The following is a 19015-nucleotide window of genomic DNA, read 5'->3' as shown; positions in this document are numbered from 1 at the left end:
TAGCGCAAATGTCCGCTAAAAGTCAAATCTAATACTGTACATATCATCGCCAAAGAAGCTCGCCTTTACTAAGTTTACACTAAAACTGCGGCTCATAACAAAGAGCGGTATTGCGCCGGTTCTCATTGCAAGAATCCTGCTCTGCCTGCTCATAAATTGGGTCGGCTGACTCGCCAGCTTTTCCACTAACACAGAAAAATGAAGAACATCTCAGACGGAACCTTTAAATTGACACAAACTGAAACCAAAACTTTTAAATAGTGATAGAAGTGAGACATTACTTACTTTCTCTTGTCTATTCTTTTTTGAGGTGTATATTATTTATTTATTTACTGATGACTGCTTTTCAGCTTTCATAATTGAATTGAATGATTTATTATAATCTTTTGTTTTGTAGCAGAAATATTATTTATTAAATTGACATGCATATAAAAACAGCAGTACAAAATAAATATTTCTTACTGCAATGCTTTATTTTTGTTTGATGCAAACGATACAATTATTTTTCATAAAGTAACAGACTTTTTATAGCAGATAACCTACATTCATGCACATTTAAGGCAGTATCATAATGAGAAATGTATTCATTGTTCCTATTATTGTCATTTTTCATCATCATTAATATTATAGCCTAATTATTAGACATTCATTTTGGAATTTTTGCACACAAATAACAATGTCTTCGCAGCATTAGTTAGATAGTTTTTTTCTGGTTTTTGTCAGTCCTATTGATGTTGTTTTAAAATACAATAAAACCCATAAAAAACAATTTGCAGCGGTGCTCATTCATTTTTGGTGGGTGCTCCTAAATTTTTTCTGGTGATCCTAAATTTTTTTTGGTGCTCCTAAATATTTAAAGTTGGGAGCACCGGTGCTACCAAGTAAAAAAGTAAAATTTGAGCCCTGATATATGCTGAACTTGTTTAATATGTGATCAATTACACACAAATTAAGATAACAAGATAATGCCTCATCTAATGTGTATCTAGGTTTAGAAAAATAAAATAAAAAATTGCAAAACTTTTAAAACATACCTACAAATATATGAGCAATTCATTGCAGTTCGCAACTGAAATAAACATTAGATGGTGTATAACAGTGGTTCTCAAACGTTTTTCACCAAGTACCAACTCAAAAAAAAAAAAATAAATAAAATAGTCTCTCCAAGTACCACCAAAATGACCAGTATTTAAATAAAGTAGCATAGTTGGCCAAATTAAGCAGCTGCCTACAGCAATGCACAGTTCAAAAACAAGGCATATCCATATTTATATAATTTGACAACTTGACCACGTGACTTGCGGAGCGGCATTCTAAAAAACAAAACAATTAGTTCGCAACTGAAATAAACATTAGATGCCATATAATAACACAGACATGTATTCATTTGAAAGCAAATTATGATTACAGGGCAAAATTTAATTCAAAGAGGACAACATTCACTGTGAAATAAAACAGCGTAAGAAGCAATCCATGCAATGAAATCCAAAAAATTTTCAAAGCAAGTGTAAGCTAAACTAATCATATTCTATTTTTGTTAGGTGCGCCAGGTTCCTCAGTTTGCCATTTTAGCTGTCATTAGTGTCTCTGCCTTTTCTGCTGCTGTATCTCATCTGCTTCATTGTTTTATGTGTTGTTTGTTTTAATATTCTGATGCAGACCTCAGTTTTAGAGAGTTGTTATTTTACTGTTGTTTTTATATCAGATACCATCTGTTTATTCTCCTCAAACCTCTGGCATCCACAATGTATCTTCACTTACTGGATACATAGAATCAGTGTCGGTAAAGCTTTGTAAAAGAGAAATAAATATATATATATATCTGATATATAATTTATAATGGCGGAGTGGGTAGAACGATCACCTCACAGCAAGAAGGTCGCTGGTTCGAGCCTCGGCTGTTGGCGTAGGTTTCCTCTGAGTGCTCCAGTTTCCCCCACAAGCTCAACGACATGTGTGAATAAATGTTTCCTAGTGATGGGTTGCAGCTAGTAGGGCGTTGTGTAAAACATATGCTGGATAAGTTGGTGGTTCATCACGCTGTGGCGAGCCCAGATTAATAAAGGGAAAAAAGCCGAAAAGAAAATGAATGAATGAATGAAACTAAAGCTAAACTGTTAAACTATAATCTTATCTCAAGTTACATTGTGTTACATTGTAGTTACCTCATGTAACATTAATGATAGGTTAAGTAACCTCTAAAGATACATATTTAAATATGCTGTAAAACTTTTCCACCTCTTCAGAGTCTTCATTTGTAGACATACAGTCATTTTTTTCCATTACATAGACCTGTTTAAGTCTCTGAATAAACTGAGCCACCTTTGAAGGATCTTCTTCCACTTTATGTACTGTTATCATTTTTTTGGCAACCAGTAATAATATCCTTAGTACAAATCTTGTTTCTACATTAAACATTTCTTGTTTCCAGTAAGCACACAACTGGATGGAGAGGTATTTCTTTATTTAATATCTTATCTATTTCTGCTTTAACATTTTTTCAAAATTCCTAAATCAAGAACACTTTTGTGCGGAAAAAGGGAGTACAAGCAATTTGTACACCAATGTCTTCATCAGATCAGATGCATGTTTACTATGGGCAGTATGCAGTGTTGGGTAGTAGCGTCGCTACAAGTAGTGACGCTACTAGCTTAGCTACATTTCTCAGTAGCGTCGCTACTTTCTAAATCAAATAGCTTTTCAGTAGCGAAGCTATTTTATTAGTCAAGTAGCGCAGTAGCGTCCACAAAGCTTCATTTACCAATCGCGGATCAATAAGCGACGGCACCGACATCCACAGAGCTGTGAGGCCGGTGTTTGGCTAATGAAAGTAAATCTATATGACAGCGAGCGTGATGATTTCTTCTTCTTCCTGTTTTACGGTGGTTGACAACAAACTTTTTGGTGCGTTACTGCCACCTCTGGTTGGTGAATTCGTCTGCCCAACCAAATAAGGCTAACACGACAACTTGCTTGATGGAAAGATGACTGAGGGAGAGTTATTTCTGAACTGAAGTAGGATTTTTCGTGACCATACCTCGAAGTACATGTTAAGATGCAATAGCTTAATTTCTGATGCTGTGCTCAAAAAATCCTTTAGTAATTTATAGTAGCCTAGATACTTAAAAAAAATACTGCATTATGTAGTGTAATTTATTAATGAAGAATTGTATATATATATATATATATATATATATATATATATATATATATATATATATATATATATATATATATATAATGCTCATGTCAAAATATTTCCCTTTTCTATAAATGACTATAGTACTTTAAATGTGTAACAACTGCTTTAGTTTGTGCAGCTATATATTATAATTAGTGTCTGTTTAGTACAGCATACTATTTACAGTAAATAATTGAACTCAACTATTCTGCCTCATATGTTCATTGACAGTTTTATTGATCACTAAGATATGGTTGACTTGGATTTAAGTTGCTTCGATTTAAAAATAAAAATAGCAAAAATAGCTTAGATGTAGCTAAGCTACTTTTGCCTTGTAGCTTTTAGCTTAGCTTGCTACATTTCCCAGGTTGTAGCTTTAGTGTAGTTAAGCTACATTTTAAGTAGAGTAGCTAATAGCTTAGCTAACTACATTTTTCAAGTAGCTTGCCCAACACTGGCAGAATGACATAATTACCATTTGATTTGGCAGTGCATCATGCAAGTGATGAATTGCCCATAGTAAACACACACCCTGATCTGACATGGAAAACATAGGCTTGAACAAATGTCAGTAGTGACCATTGTGACCTAAATAGCAAACTCAAAGAAATGAATCACAAAATTCTGTTTCTAAAATGGACACAATTGTGTAATTTAAAGGTTTAATTGTACAATCTTTACACTAAAATGCTTATTGTGCAAAAGGTGGTCATGGTTACAGTGACGTCAATATGCAAAACTGAAAAGCAGGAAGACAAGAAATTCATGTTTTTCTTGTACTCAATGTATGCAGTTTGCCATGTCAGCTTATCAAAACACTAGGAGAAACCTGGATGATTTGCTTTAACAATGAAAGCGCAGCGTATTTTAACAGCTCTATTGCTTGTGTGTAATATAACATCATCCTTATGTTTTTTGGAAGTGTTCACGGATGCGGCATCTGCAGTTTACACATTTTTTGAACAGGACGATTTGCTGGTTTTTGATCCTAAACGTAAGTAAAATTGCAATTTTGTGTTTTCAACAGTTAAATTTTAGTATTGCTCAATTTCAGTTGTCACAATAACTTCACAACAAGCACACATTTGTTTAGTGGATGGGCAACGGCTTTTGCTATTTTTTCATGCTATGCTGTATGCCCGCAACACATGGCCCCCCGGCGTGTACTGGAAGCATTCGTCAGAAAATCGACATGCCATGTTCCAGAGGCACAGAGGCCTGTTTTAAACGCAGGGTCCATCAGGAGGCTGAGGGCGAGGCGACACAGTGAAGTGACAGTCACCTATTGTGTGCCCATGTGTCATGTGCATTTGATTGTGAAGCCAATGCTGAAGCAATTTCATATGGAGCAATCCGAGCGGCGTGACAGCGGCTGGGGATGTCATACGCCCCATGAGTCTCTGAAATAATATCAGTGGGACCACAGTTTTCCTGTCGAACTCCCTCAGACAGGTGGGCATCAGCTCGGTGCACTCTCGGGCAAGGCGCACACAGTCCCTAGGCATAGCCAATTTATCCTGCGAGAGAACTATAGTAAGCCAGTCATAGAGATAATAGAGTATGCAGATGCCCGCGAGCTGAAGGGGTGTTTGGGCATCCTCTGTGAGCTTAGTGAAAACCTGCGGAGACTGGGAGAACCTGGAAGGGAGGACTTTGTAATTCCATCATCAACCCTTGCATACAAAATGCAGAAACTGCTGGTAGCTTGGGAAATTGGAGACATGAACATACATGTTCTTCAGGTTTATCGCTCCAGACCAATCCTGAAGACAGCTTCTCTCACTGGAAGCTTGGATGGAGTGCGCTGAGGAATGGGAGGTGTGCAAGCCCGAGGGCTGCAGATTGACCCTTTTGTAGGAGCGAGCTGCAATCTTGGCTGAGCAACAGACATGCCATCACATTGATGGCATTCGCTGCCCGCGAGCACAACATTGACATGCTGAATCCTCAGACATGAAACACAGGGTTCATGCCCATCAACGTGGACAGGGAACCACTGCATCCAGAAACGCACAATCGAAACGACATCTTTAAAGAGACATGCTGGACGATCGGGTTGCTCTTTTAGGAAACTTGCTCAGTTACTCATCGATCTAGGAGAACCGGAGCAGAGAACACCCAGGAACTGGAGAATGCTCAGCTCGACCGTCTGCCACTTCATTATCACACACTCTGAGATCGGGAGAAAACAGCCTGTCGATCACCGGCAGCTTCTTTCTCTCTCTCTTTCTTTCTCCTCAAAGGATGGAGATGGAGGAACCAAAGACTCTCTCAGCAACATGAGGTTCTGAAAGCGTAAAGGTACTTAGCGTTGCGTGGCTGACATCTTTCACAGCTGATTGTGATTGCTGCTAGCTGCGTACGCTGACGCTGCCAATTCATTGGCCCATTTTTTATTACTCTTTCAGATGATTAAATTAGCATCAGGTGAAGTTTTTTTTCCCTCTCCGCTGTCGCCACTGCCTCACATGGTTCAGGATTGGTAGAGCTACGCATCGATGAATTTGCTCTTCAGTGTTTGAACTCTCAGTAATGATTAAATCACACTGAACTGAGCTAAACTGAACTGAACTGAACTTAAACACTAAAACCTGAACCACACTGTTCCAGTTACTGTGACCATTTATGTGAAGCTGCTTTGACACAATCTACATTGTAAAAGCGCTATACAAAAAAGCTGAATTGAATTGAATTGATTGGCTTTCTGGCGAACACCCCATAGTGGAAGTTTTTCCACATAGCATTGAAGTTCCCCTCCCACTGGGGAACTCCAGTGTTGTTTATCACAATTTTAATTTATAGTTCTTCTATTATCCTCTATATCTTTGACTTGCATATTTCTACATTTTTCAGGTTTGGAGGAAGATTTGAATGACTTTCTCTTCGGGCAGCACATCGCATCTAATGTTGTATTAAAATCTGTATCATCATTTATGACTGACAGCAAACCAAACAAACCGCTGGTCCTCTCTTTTCATGGCACTACAGGAACCGGGAAAAATCACGTCACTAAAATTCTTGCAAGAAACATTTACAAAAAAGGGGAAGAGAGCAAGCATGTTCAAATTTATGATTTAGAACATCATTTCCCACAGAGAAGCAAGATAGACTTATACTCAGTAAGTATTGCAATATTAAAAGTTGGTCTAAAGCGCAGGTGTCAAACTCAGTTCCTGGAGGGCCATGGCTCTGCACAGTTTAGTTCCAACCCTGATTAAACACACCTGATCAAACTAGTGCTTTAGGCTTGTTTGAAACCTACAGATAGGAGTGTTAAAGCAGGGCTGGAACTAAACTCTGCAGGACCATTCAGGAAAAAAAGGCTTAACTAGGTTAATTTAGCAAGTTAGGGTATTTAGGCAAATCCTTGTATAACAGTGGTTTGTTCTGTAGACAGTTGAACCTGAATAAGGGGACTAATAATATTGACCTTAAAATTGTTTCGAAATTCCTTTAACTGATTTTATTCGAGCCTATTTAAAGAAATAAGACTTTTTCCAGAAGCAAAAATATTTAAAGAAATACTGTCAAGTTTTCCTTGCTCTGTTAAACCAGATATTTGAAATATTTGAAAAAGAAAATTAATTATTCTGATTTCAACTCTATATTCATGATATGTAAACCAGGTTTTACTTTTCAATAGCAAATATTTAGTTAACCTGTCACTGTCGAATCATTTTTACCACATACTACATCTTTCAGCTAAGTTTACAAACAAGAAAACATATTAATTATTTAATATAAAGAAAGTGAGAGGGATACAGATTATATATATTCCACATTTTATGATAATTCTGTCTATTCAGGCTCAGCTAAAGCAGTGGATTCATGGAAACGTATCCAGCTTTCCCCGCTCCATGTTCATTTTTGATGAAATGGAGGAGATGCAACCAGAGCTGATTGATGTCTTAAAACCTTTTCTGGACTACTCTCTTCTATAGAAGTTGTTTTACTTAAAATAGAAGTCAATGAATACTGGTTTTCAACATTTTTCAAATTATCTTTAAATTATGTTAAAGAATTAACATTTTTGTGTGAACTAACCATCTAATGGCTATAGAAGGCTTATAAGGCCTTGTATGGTTTGGCACCTTAATATCTCTCAGAACTTTTTATGGGGTATTCTCCTGATCTCTGTTCCTCCGATTCTGGTGTTTTAACAATTCCCTTAATTTGTCTGCATTCTATGGGAACTTACTCCCTTATATTTTGAGGCATCCAGAATCTTTTAACCCTTGTGTGCTGTTCAAATGTACTACCCTTTTGTTATGTTTGCCCCATTGACTTCCATAATAATTAAATATATAAAAAATATATAGTTAAAATTAATTAAATATAGTAAAAATTAAAAACTGTACTTCTTACCAACAGGGAAAATCACCTAAAATCAAAAATGCATGATGGCTTTGCAATAAAACAGTCAATTTTAATTTTCAAAGCAATTTTTTTTCAAAATGTGTCAAAATATGATGTCACCAAAAATACTTACATTTGCAGAAACACAGAGAAAGTCGTGGTTAAATTAAGACTGAAAAGCCGCCCAGAATGAATGAAAACAACATTATTACCAATATTTAATGTCTACATTTTACCCACTCTGTATGTTTTGTTAACATATTTTAAATGCCAATGTTGATTGTAAAATATATTTACATACTGTTTTATTTTATGCTTATTGCTTTCTGAATTTGTGGTTGCAGGTGGATTTCTGCATTCTGGTATCATAGACAAGCATCTGATTGACCACTTTATTCCTTTCCTACCTCTCGAGCTGAAGCATGTGCGCCAGTGTGTTTTGGCTGAGATGAAGCATTTAAACATCAAAACAAATGATGATCTGGCAGATAAAGTGGTCAAAGACATGCCTTTCTTCCCTGATGAAGAGAGGATCTTTGCTGTTAAAGGCTGCAAGTCAGCCAGACAGAAGTTGGTGCTGCTTGCTGATGAATAGACTTCTCACTGCTGTTTGCTTTATAAATGATTTGCAGGATCAGAACATGTCAGATTCTAAATCAATATGAAATGCATATTTTTTCCTACACCTCTGCCTGCTGGTCATCATGTGACATTGTAAGAGTTTACATAGCCTAAAAGTGAGTGTCCCTATTGATGTTTATGTTGGAGATTTTGTCTATATAGACGAAATCCCCACATAAATATCAATAAAAGACACATATGAGTTGAGTTTATGCCATGTACGACTTTACTCACAAAAACTCAAAAAAAGTTTGCATTATTGCTATTGGAAAAGCCAAAAATACATTGTAGCTCCTATAATACCTATATACATTTTTCTTTTATACTAAAAATCATGCGGATATTATGTAAGGATCATGTTTCAACAAGATATTTTGTAAATTTACTACTTTAAATATATCGATGCAAATATATGCATTGCCAAGAACTTAATTTGGACAATTTTAAAGGTGATTTAAAAACCTTTATTTAAAAACCTTTATTTTCAACCTGTCTCAATATTTATATTTTTTGAACTCTCAGATTTCACATTGAATTGTGAATTGTGTTCGTACTCCACCCATGGGAGCTGCTGACTCCAAGAGGAGGGATTCTGAGAAACCAAACAACATAACATGCGCTCGAGATCTTGGTTGGCCCTCTCTGTTTGTCCGTTACTCTGAGGATGGAAACCAGAAGAAAGACTTACAGTCGCTCCCAATAAATGACAAATGATGACCCCCTGTCAGAAACCACGTCTGTCGAGAGGCCATGAATGCGAAAGACGTGATTAATGACAGCATCTGCTGTTTCTCTGGCAGAGGGTAATTTTGGCAGAGGAATAAAATGAGTAGCCTTCGAGAACCGGTCCACAACGGTCAAAACAGCTGTATTGTCACCAGATGGCGGGACACCGGTGACATAATATAGCGAAATGTACGACCAGGGTCTCGAAGGCACTGACAGCGGCTGAAGGAGTCCAGCAAGAAGGCGATTAGAAGTCTTAGAAACAGCACAAACAGAACAGGCCAAAACAAACTCACGTATGTCCCGAGCCATAGCTGGCCACCAGAATCACTGTTTAACCAAAAATAAGGTACGACTCACCCCTGGATGACAAGCCACTTTGGAGGAATGTCCCCATCGAATGACGTCAGACCGAATCCCCTCCGGCACAAACAATCGACTGGGTGGGCATCCGACGGGGGCGTTACCCCGTCCAGGGCTGTGCGAACCCTGCTCTCGATCTCCCATGTCACTGCAGAAATACAAATCCTCTGGGGAATGATGGGCTCAAGAGACGTATTGCGCTCGGAAGAATAAAAAAGATGGGATAACGCGTCGGGTTTGATGTTTTTAGAACCCGGCCGACAAGAGATGGTAAAGTCGAAACGTCCGAAAAATAATGCCCACCCAGCCTGCCTGGAGCTGAGTCGTTTGGCGGACCTGATGTATTCGAGGTTCTTATGATCAGTCCAAACGATAAAGGGAACCCCCGAACCCTCCAACCAATGACGCCACTCCTCCAAAGCGAGTTTGACAGCCAACAACTCCCTATTACCAATGTCGTAATTATGCTCTGCGGGAGATAATCGGTGTGAGAAAAACGCGCATGGATAAATTCTGTCATCCGAGGCAGCGAGCTGGGACAGGATAGCACTCGCCTGACATGCTGCACTTGTTCCTGGAGAGAACGAGAAAAAATCAGAATGTCATCCAGGTAAACATAAATAAACTGATCTATCATATCTCGCAACACATCATTTACAAGTGATTGGAAAACTGCAGGAGCATTAGAAAGCCCAAAAGGAAGAACACAATATTCAAAATGCCCCCAGGTGGTAAGGAACGCGGTTTTCCACTCATGGCCCTGCTTCATGCGAACCAAATGATATGCGTTGCGGAGATCTAATTTCCTTAAAAACGAAGCCCCTTGCAGACGCTCGAACGCCGAAGACATCAACGGCAAAGGATACGTATTCTTCACCGTGATACTGTTCAGCCCTCAATAGTCTATGCAAGGTCTAAGAGACTCATCCTTCTTTTTCACGAAAAAGAAACCCGCCTCCGCCGGAGAAGAAGAGGGCCGTATGATCTTAGCCGCTAGAGAATCAGAAATATATTTCTCCATGGCCTCCCTCTCAGGAATAGAAAGAGAGTATAACTTGCCTTTAGGCGGAGACGTACCTGGCAATAAGTCTATTGCACAGTCATAGGGACGATGAGGAGGCAGAGAAGCAGCTCGAGACTTACTGAACACTCTCTTCAGGTTGAGGTACTCACTGGGCACGTTTGACAGGTCCATGCGCTCCTCCTGAAACACAGAACAAGAAACAGCAGAACGAGCAGACGAAAGAAAGGACTCATGACAGTTCTCACTCCACGAAAATATCGTATTAAGACCCCAGTTAATATGAGGCTTATGGAGAATCAACCAAGGATGACCTAAAACCACTGGTGTGTTAGAACAGTCTGTTTAAAAAAAAGAAATGTGTTCAACATGATTTCCAGACGTGATAAGTTTTATGGGTTTGGTGGAGTGAGTAATAGTGGGAAGGGAAAGTCAGCTGAGGGCGCGTACTGCAATGGGTTGTGACAGTGCTATAACCGCAAGTTTAAAACTGAAAGCAAAACTGGAGTCTATGAAATTTCCCTCCGCCCCGGAATCGACAAGGGCGTGGGTGTTCTGGCTTCCGGAACCCCATGTTATGGTGACTGGCAGTAATGTGGCCGTCGCAGAGGATTTGTCCAAACTGATTTCACCCATCAGTAACCTCTTACTTACTGATGGGTGTTGTCTTTTACGGGACAGGAAGCCACCCGATGCCCTGCCCTACCGCAGTAAAGGCAGAGTCCCTCAGTTCTCCGACGGCACTTCTGTACGGACAGGTGGGATCTGCCCACCTGCATAGGTTCCGGGTCAGCATTTCCAACTTCCGGCGCCACCGCCAAGACCGGAAGGTCAGGAACAGGATCTGGAAACCTGCCTTGCCTCATGTGACTCTCACGGCGGAGCAGTCTGGAATCCACCCAGATTGCCAAATCCACTAACTCGTCAAGAGTCTTAGGAAGATCTAAGGAGTAGATCTCGTTCTGGAGACGATCCGAAAGACCATGTAAGAACATGTCCCATTGAGCCTCCGCCTTCCAGCCGCTTTCAGCAGCTAAGGTGCGGAACTCAATAGAATAGTCCGCCATGCTCGGATTCCCCTGGCGGAGCTCAGCGAGGACTCAGGCGGCCTCTCTCCCAGAAGCGGCCCGATCAAAGACCTTTTTGAGTTCCTTAGAGAACAGGTCGAACGATGAACAGCATGGTAGTTTTTTCTCCCATGCTGTGGTTCCCCATTGAGCCGCTTTTCCTGAAAGGAGGGTGATTACAAACGCCACCTTGGACTGCTCTGAAGAAAACAAGGACGGCTGCAGGGTGATATACAGGGAGCATTTGGACAAGCTTTTTTAAAAATTTTTTGTTCTGTTCTACACAAAAGATATTTTGAAGATAAAAAAACAGGAAACCTGCAATTATTGACTTCAATATAGGCTTGTATTTAGTACTGTATGTGTACGGCGTTATTTGGAAGTAACCTACATATAGGCCTACTTTTGAAAATAATCACTGCACACTACAATGTAATGCTTTTACCGAAATGAAAAGTAACATCATAATATTATGATAAATATTATAAGAATTGTAAGACAGAAATATTGTGTTTTATTTATTTCTTATATTTCTTATTTGTTGCATATTATATTACTGTATGATGTAAATATACTCCATGGTACATACATAATTAAAATGCCTTGGCAATACTGAATGAAGATATTGAACTTGAATTTGCCAAAGAGAGAGAGATAATCTATTTTAATTTTTATTCATTTTAATTTTTATTTTAATTAATTATCATTATTATTATACTATATCTTATAATACTATACTACTATTTACTGTTATTTTTAATGTAAACTTTATAAATGCTTTGACAATTTATAACATTTGTCATGCCAATAAAGCAATTATCATCTTTTAGTTTAAAATAAACCATTTGCTATTACTCAGAATCTTCACATAAATGTAAAGAATTTATTTTCAACTTTTTTATCTTGTTTGGAAATTTTTTTATACATAAGCAAAAATGCATGGCTTCAGTTCCTACTTTTCGACATTTTCTGATTGAAGTTGACTCTTTGCTCAAATCTTTCTGTATATGTAAAAACAAAAAATGTGTCAGATTCCTGGTTCTATATGAAGAACTTTTGTCTACAGACTCTGATTTGAGGTAGAAAGCTTTCCCAATGCTCTTAATTTAATTTAATTTAATTTAATTCATACACTTTTATACAATTATAATTTATTTACCCCTTCCTTTGTTTTGTTAATCTTTTTTTTTTTTCTTTTTCTGCAGCTAATTTGTATTTTTTTCCTTTGTATGTCTCTTATATCGATCTCCTGATTGTGGTTGTATATTTGCATTCTTTAATAAAAAATAAATAAATAAATAAATAAATAAATAAATAAATAAACAATAATAAAGCAATTATCGAATTGAATTGAATTAAGAGAGAGAGAGAGAGAGAGAGAGAGAGAGAGAGAGAGAGAGAGAGAGAGAGAGAGAGAGAGAGAGAGAGAGAGAGAGAGAGAGAGAGAATGTGTTTGTGCGGCTGTGGATTTGTGAGCCTCCTAATATATAAACGCGCATGTCTCGTGGCTTTTGAACGCGTCACTCGGATGGATGGATGAACTCCAGTCAGCATTAGTAGCGGTATAAATCCATAATCCATTCATGTTTTAATAGTCTCCTCTCGTTCTGATGTCACATTCGCGATAAACAGATAAGCTAAGCTGGCTAGCAGGCTAGCTGAGGATGTTTAACATTAGCCAGATGTTGTTTTTAATGCATGCCCTGCTTTATTAGTGCTTTATAAATGGCTATTTACTCCATGTCCTTGATTTCGCTTTATGTGGCGTTTCTGTCAGCGCGTACGCGACTAGCATGTGTCAGTGACATTGGCTAGAAACTTCAATATTTTGCACGACAGCTTTCAATGACATTTTAACGGTTTCTAAATGCATGACCTTTCAGGATTATATTTTAATGTTGTTTGGTGTTATTGTGCATGTTGCAGACGCAGTGCTCTCAATTATTTCCATAGCTGTTTAATTAACAAAGACATATTATATATTTATAAATTCTGTACATTATATATTTTTCTGATATGTATAATAAATTATTATTAATAAACAAGTAACAATGTAAAAAATTAAATATCAATAGGAACAAATGAGTGAAAAAACAATTAAAATGCATGTATATATGGGCTAATATATATATATATATATATATATATATATATATATATATATATATATATATATATATATATATATACATACATACATACATACATACATACATGCATACAATTGAAATCAGAATTATTAGCCCTTAGATTTTTTTTAATATATCCCAAATTGTTTAAAAGAGCAAGGAAATTTTCACAGTATGTCTGATCATATTTTTTATATATAATTAATTATATATATATATATATATATATATATATATATATATATATATATATATATATATATATATATATATATATATATATAATAAAGAAAGAATAAAGAAAGTCTTATTTGTTTTATATCAGCTAGAATAAATGGAGTTTTTATTTTTTTAAAAACTATTTTAAGGTCAAAAATTTTAGCCCCTTTAAGCTATTTTTTTCAATAGTCTACAGAACAAACCATCATTATACAATAACTTGCCTAATTACCCTAACCTGCCTAGTTAGCCTAATTAACCTAGTTAAGCCTTTAAATGTCACTGAGCTGTATAGAAGTGTCTGGAAAAATATCTAGTCAAATATTATTAACTGTCATCTTGGCAAAGATAAAATAAATCAGTTATTAGAAATGAGTTATTAAAACTTTTATGTTTAAAAATGTGTTTAAAAAAATCTCCGTTAAACAGAAATTGGGGGGAAAAATAAACAGGTGGGCTAATAATTCACATAACTAAATGTTGCAAACTTCAAGTAAAATTAAATATAATAAACTAAACTATAATAAACTAAACTTAAACTGTTAAACTATAATCTTATCTCAGTAAGATTATAATAACACTGATTTGCAAATCTATTAGATTTAGTTGTATTTATTTTAATTTGTTTAAAAATATTTATTATATTCACATTGATACTTTTGCATATTATTTTTTGGTGGGTAGAACTTATTAATGAAAATGCATGTATTTTTGCTTTTTATGTTGGCTTCAATTGGTCTTTTTCTTTATTTTACAGTATTTAATAATAATTTCCTATTTATTTATTTTGGATTATTTCTTACTCTAGTTTTCCCTTTATAATAATATTACTCTGATAGTCTCGGGGCTGCAGAACACACGGTCACGATGCGGACGGTGGTGGGGTTGCTCTCTGTGATTATGCTGTATGTGCTCCTGAATGATGCTACGGTGGAAAGCACTGCAGAATTTGATCCATATAAGGTTTTAGGAGTCACCAGAAGTGCAAGCCAAGCAGAAATCAAGAAAGTCTACAAACGCCTGGCCAAAGAATGGTAAGAATGCTCATCTTTTGTGTACACATTTAAATCAAACCCAAATTGTATACTGTACCATCTTTCATTTTTCCTGCCAGGCATCCTGATAAAAACAAAAATCCTGAAGCAGAAGACATGTTCATCAAGATTACAAAGTCTTATGAGGTATTGCAGCTTATATGTGGCATTTTTACACTGTGTGGTATGGCACAGAACCCCAGAATAGGGTGTTTTTCACTGCATAGGGTAAATTTACATAGTACATTTTCAGTACCACCTCAGCTGTGGTCCCAAGTGAACTGTACCATTACAAAAAAGATACTGATTTGCTAGAGAGAATGATGACTCATGACTACCTTTGTGGGTCATTTTCTATTTATTTGTAGTAGTACAGTAAATTGCTGATTATTGTATATCTGATATAATAAATCTATAGAGATCAATGGTAATTGGGCTCCTATGCCCTAAATACCCGTAGTGAATTGTGCTGTAGTGGCACATTTCCAGGCTGTGTCCAAAATCTACTACTCGAGGATGTACTACATTTGAATTTACTACATTTAGTGCTACAAAAGTATGGTCTATATCAGGGATGGGCAAACTTGATCCCCGAGGACCGGTGTCCTTGCAGAGTTTTGTTCCAACACTAGTCAAACACACCTGAACAAACTAATCAGTGTCTTCAAGATCACTAGAAATCTATAAGCAGGTGTGTTTGATTAGGGTTGGAGCTAAACTGCAGGACACCAGCCCTCCAGGACCGAGTTTGCCCACCCATGGTCTATATGGTATGTTGGGAGAAGTATTAATGGAATTGGACAGTACTACTGTACATCCGCCATTAGTCATTATGACGTGACCTCCCCATGTCAGTTGCATCACTTCAGTCCCATAAATGAATTCTCTCATACGGCATCATGGGATAGCGTAGCGTCTATTGGATGTGCACTTTAGAATCTCGTCGGAAGTAGTAGGTCATCTAGGTAATTTTTGACCACTGTTTTGTTTTCGAATATTATGAATTCAAATACAGTATTTAATACTACTCGGCTTGCATACTGTTTTTAACATACTATATAGTCTGGAAGTATGCGATTTGGGACACAGTTCCACAGTAGGTTTTAGTAGTTTTTTATTTATTTTTTGAAAAGTCTTCTTTTACAGTTTGAAATATGCAAACCACTGCAGAAATGTTCAAACCAACCGGCCCATGTCATTTACTGTACATATACATTTCTTAATAATAACAATTAAAACCATTAACATATTCTAGGCCTATATTTTTATTTTCACAAGCTTTGGAGATGTAACGTAAATCAGCTTTTAAATAATAGTCACCTAAAGCTTATGTCATGAGCCACGGCTGTTTTCAAAATGATCAACGTGCACTACGAAAGGAGCGCAATTGTCAACACGAAGATCGCTAAAACTGAACTGTAAAAATACTTTGAAAGCAAATTACACCCAAGACTTTAATGTTTTTTTCTTAAATCATTCCAAGTTTAAATGTTGGAACATTCTAAATGAATAGGGCATAGGGGAGATAACGGGGAATAGAACACAGCCAGGAACTATGTTTCTAACTACAGCTCTAGAGATGTAGTTTTAAGCTTACAAGGTGTTTACAAGGAAACAGCAAATCAACAAACTATCTTTGTAACGGCGGAACTTGCAACCTTAGTTAGCTAACGATGATAGTGGAAAAGTGCCTTAAGTTTGTTACAGAAGCAGAGGAAGTGTAGCTTAAAACTTGTCTATAATCCCACCCATTTTATATTGGTACTAAACTACATTGGAAAAGCAAACTCAACCTATGCAGTTGTGATGAACAGCAATGAGTTGTGTTAGCTGGGGTCATACCAAGCAGTGGAAAAGCCAATAGATGCTTAACTGATGCACATAGAGAAATAAGTAGTGAAAACGTCACCATTTTTCTCAGAAAACTTTTTTCTAAAGGTGCTGTTGACTTGAAATTTTTACTAGATGTTGGTAACAACCAAAGAAATAAATATATGCAAAGCTAATTAGTTTACAAATTCAGTTTTGTGTAATAAAATCAAATGAGGCAGAGAAAAAGAACACATGAAGAAAGGGAGGTGTAGAAAGGCAGTGAAAGCCCAGACAGAAACTGAAATCTCTCAGTCAGTAGTTCTTCAGCAACCCTATGCCCTTCATCATTGTTAATTAATATCAGCAAAATTGTTAATTTTTCAGCAAAGACTCTATTTTAGGGAAGAAAGTCATTGGCCACTTTAACTGCCAGATTATAGTCTTGTTTCGGGAGCTAGGTAAGAACTAAACCCAGAGCACAGGTGTAGTTAAAAGATCTTTTTATTTGCTTTATTATTTATAGGATTATTGTTTTTTAACATTCTTTGTGATTTGATGTTTTTATATTCTTTGTAACACATGACAAAAACCATTTTCCCACCCCCTAAAAAGGTAAACAAGTAAATACAGTGGGGGTAAATAAGTCGAAATTTTCCCTGGATGTTGGTAACAACCAAAGATGCAAAGAAAACAAATGGAGTTATGTGTAATAAAATGAAATGACATAGGGAAAAAGTATTGAACACATGAAGAAAGGGAGATGTAGAAAGGCAGTGAAAGCCCAGACAGCAGCTGAAATCTCTCAGAAGTTCTTCAGCAACCCTCTACCCTTCACCATTGTAATTGAATATTAGCTGCTTCAGTTCAACATATACATTATCAGGATGATGAAGATGAAACTAGGGTGAACATTTCAGCAAGACAATGAAAAAAACATAGCCAAGGAAACTCTTAAATGCTTTTAGAGAAAGTAAATAAAGCTGTGGATTGGCCTGGCCAATTACCTGACTTGAATCCTATAGAAAACACACAAAAAACTCAGATTTGATAGACGGGAATCATCAAGATTTTTACACTGTTGAAGTCTGTAAAAAACTCACACCTGAGCAATGCATGTGACTTAATGCATATAGGCCTGAAATAGATTTCAGTAGTTTCTCCTTGTGCCACTTCATTGTTGTTACAAAAAATTTTCAGATGTTCTTTGATTTGTTTTATTTTTATACTTGTATTGTTTGGGTTTTTACCAAATCTAGTGCAATACCATGTCAACAGCTCCTTTAGAAATATTATTCCCAAGAAAAATTCATGACGTGTTCAATACTTATTTCCCCCTCATGAGCACTCCTGATAATAGTTTGTCATCACTCCATAGATCTTAACAAATGAGGAGAAGAGAGCCAGTTACGATCGCTATGGACAAACAGATGATACTCAACCGTATGGCCACCGTCATCACGGATTCCGGCACTTTCATGACAACTTCTACTTCGACGAGTCTTTCTTCCACTTTCCCTTCAACAATAAGGGAGGCCGGGACTTCGCTGACAGCAAGTACACGTTGCACTTCAACCAGTATGTCAACGAAGTCGTTCCCGACAGCTTCAAGAGGCCTTACTTGATCAAGATAACCTCAGATTGGTGCTTCAGCTGCATACATATCGAGCCAGTCTGGAAAGAAACAGTGCAGGAGTTGGAAACTCTGGGTGAGAAATTTGAGTTGTAATTACAGTTGAAGTCAGAATTATTAGCCCTCCTGAGTTATTATGTATATTCCCCAATTTCTGTTTAACGGAAAGAAGATTTTACAACACATTTCTAATCATAATAGCTTTAATAACTAATTTCTAATTAATTATTTCTTTTATCTTTGCGATGATGACAGTACATAATATTTTACTGGATATTTTTCAAGGTACTAGTATTGTGTCTAGGATACTAGGATAGGAAACTGTGATACTAGGATAGTGTCGAAGATATGCTCACCGTTGTGAGTGATGCGCAGACGAGCTGGTTAGATCATGCCAAATCGTATTCCCTTCTTTCTTGTACAGCTTTGACTTAACTTAGTTGAAAGCAGCGTGTTTCCTTGCAATTCCTGCACTAAAGTCCTTGTAAAGCTTAATGGGGTGACCTTGATAGGAGATATCTTTGTGTTTCTAGGCCCATCGCAGTACGGTATCTTTGTCTAGAAATCTGTGAATCTGACAATGAATGGCCACGGTCTATTACTGTCACAATCACCAGCAATCTAATCCTTCAGAACGCTGGTAAACTCACAGATCTCATAGAACTACCGGCATATGGACTACAATATCCAGTCATGCAACACACACACACACCTACTCCAAGTCTCCAGTGATTAGACTTACACAGCTGAAGCTGCTCATGTACTGATTACATGGACTATAAAGTCAGCACCAAAACACACACATGTTGCTGAGTCTTGTTGAACTGTATAGTAAACATCACGATGCGTTTTCTTT

At 37.0% G+C, this 19015-nt stretch overlaps 2 protein-coding genes across 3 annotated transcripts in view; both read left to right on the top strand.

The window, feature by feature from the left end:
• The first annotated feature begins 3947 nt into the window (after nt 1-3947).
• On the top strand, nt 3948-8690 carry LOC141380540 (torsin-1A). Its single transcript, XM_087307826.1, has 4 exons — nt 3948-4175; nt 6035-6300; nt 6988-7258; nt 7882-8690. The coding sequence occupies exons 1-3, from the start codon at nt 4031-4033 to the stop codon at nt 7120-7122; spliced, it is 546 nt and encodes a 181-aa protein (XP_087163952.1). The 5' UTR covers nt 3948-4030; the 3' UTR covers nt 7123-7258; nt 7882-8690.
• Nucleotides 8691-12760: 4070 nt separating this feature from the next.
• The window catches only part of dnajc16 (DnaJ (Hsp40) homolog, subfamily C, member 16), a 19921-nt gene continuing 13666 nt past the window's right edge, over nt 12761-19015 (top strand). For both annotated transcript variants that reach the window (XM_087307614.1, XM_087307613.1), the window contains exons 1-4: nt 12761-12897; nt 14523-14717; nt 14798-14864; nt 17905-18235. In XM_087307614.1, the coding sequence (XP_087163740.1) occupies nt 14551-14717; nt 14798-14864; nt 17905-18235 (565 nt within the window). In that variant the 5' untranslated portion in view covers nt 12761-12897; nt 14523-14550. The remainder of the gene's footprint in view (nt 12898-14522; nt 14718-14797; nt 14865-17904; nt 18236-19015) is intronic.

The sequence above is a fragment of the Danio rerio genome, chromosome 23, assembly GCF_052040795.2.
Source record: "Danio rerio strain M-AB ecotype USA chromosome 23, GRCz13ab, whole genome shotgun sequence".
In the NCBI taxonomy this organism is placed as follows: domain Eukaryota; kingdom Metazoa; phylum Chordata; class Actinopteri; order Cypriniformes; family Danionidae; genus Danio; species Danio rerio.
The sequence above is the reverse complement of the archived record's forward strand: the minus strand, read 5'-3'. Positions and strand labels throughout refer to the sequence as shown.

Coding starts and splice junctions, on each gene's coding strand:
- LOC141380540 (XM_087307826.1), top strand. CDS start 4,031: ATGAAAGCGCAGCGTATTTTAACAGCTCTATTGCTTGTGTGTAATATA. Junction 4,176..6,034: donor GCTGGTTTTTGATCCTAAAC/GTAAGTAAAATT, acceptor TACATTTTTCAG/GTTTGGAGGAAGATTTGAAT. Junction 6,301..6,987: donor GCAAGATAGACTTATACTCA/GTAAGTATTGCA, acceptor CTGTCTATTCAG/GCTCAGCTAAAGCAGTGGAT.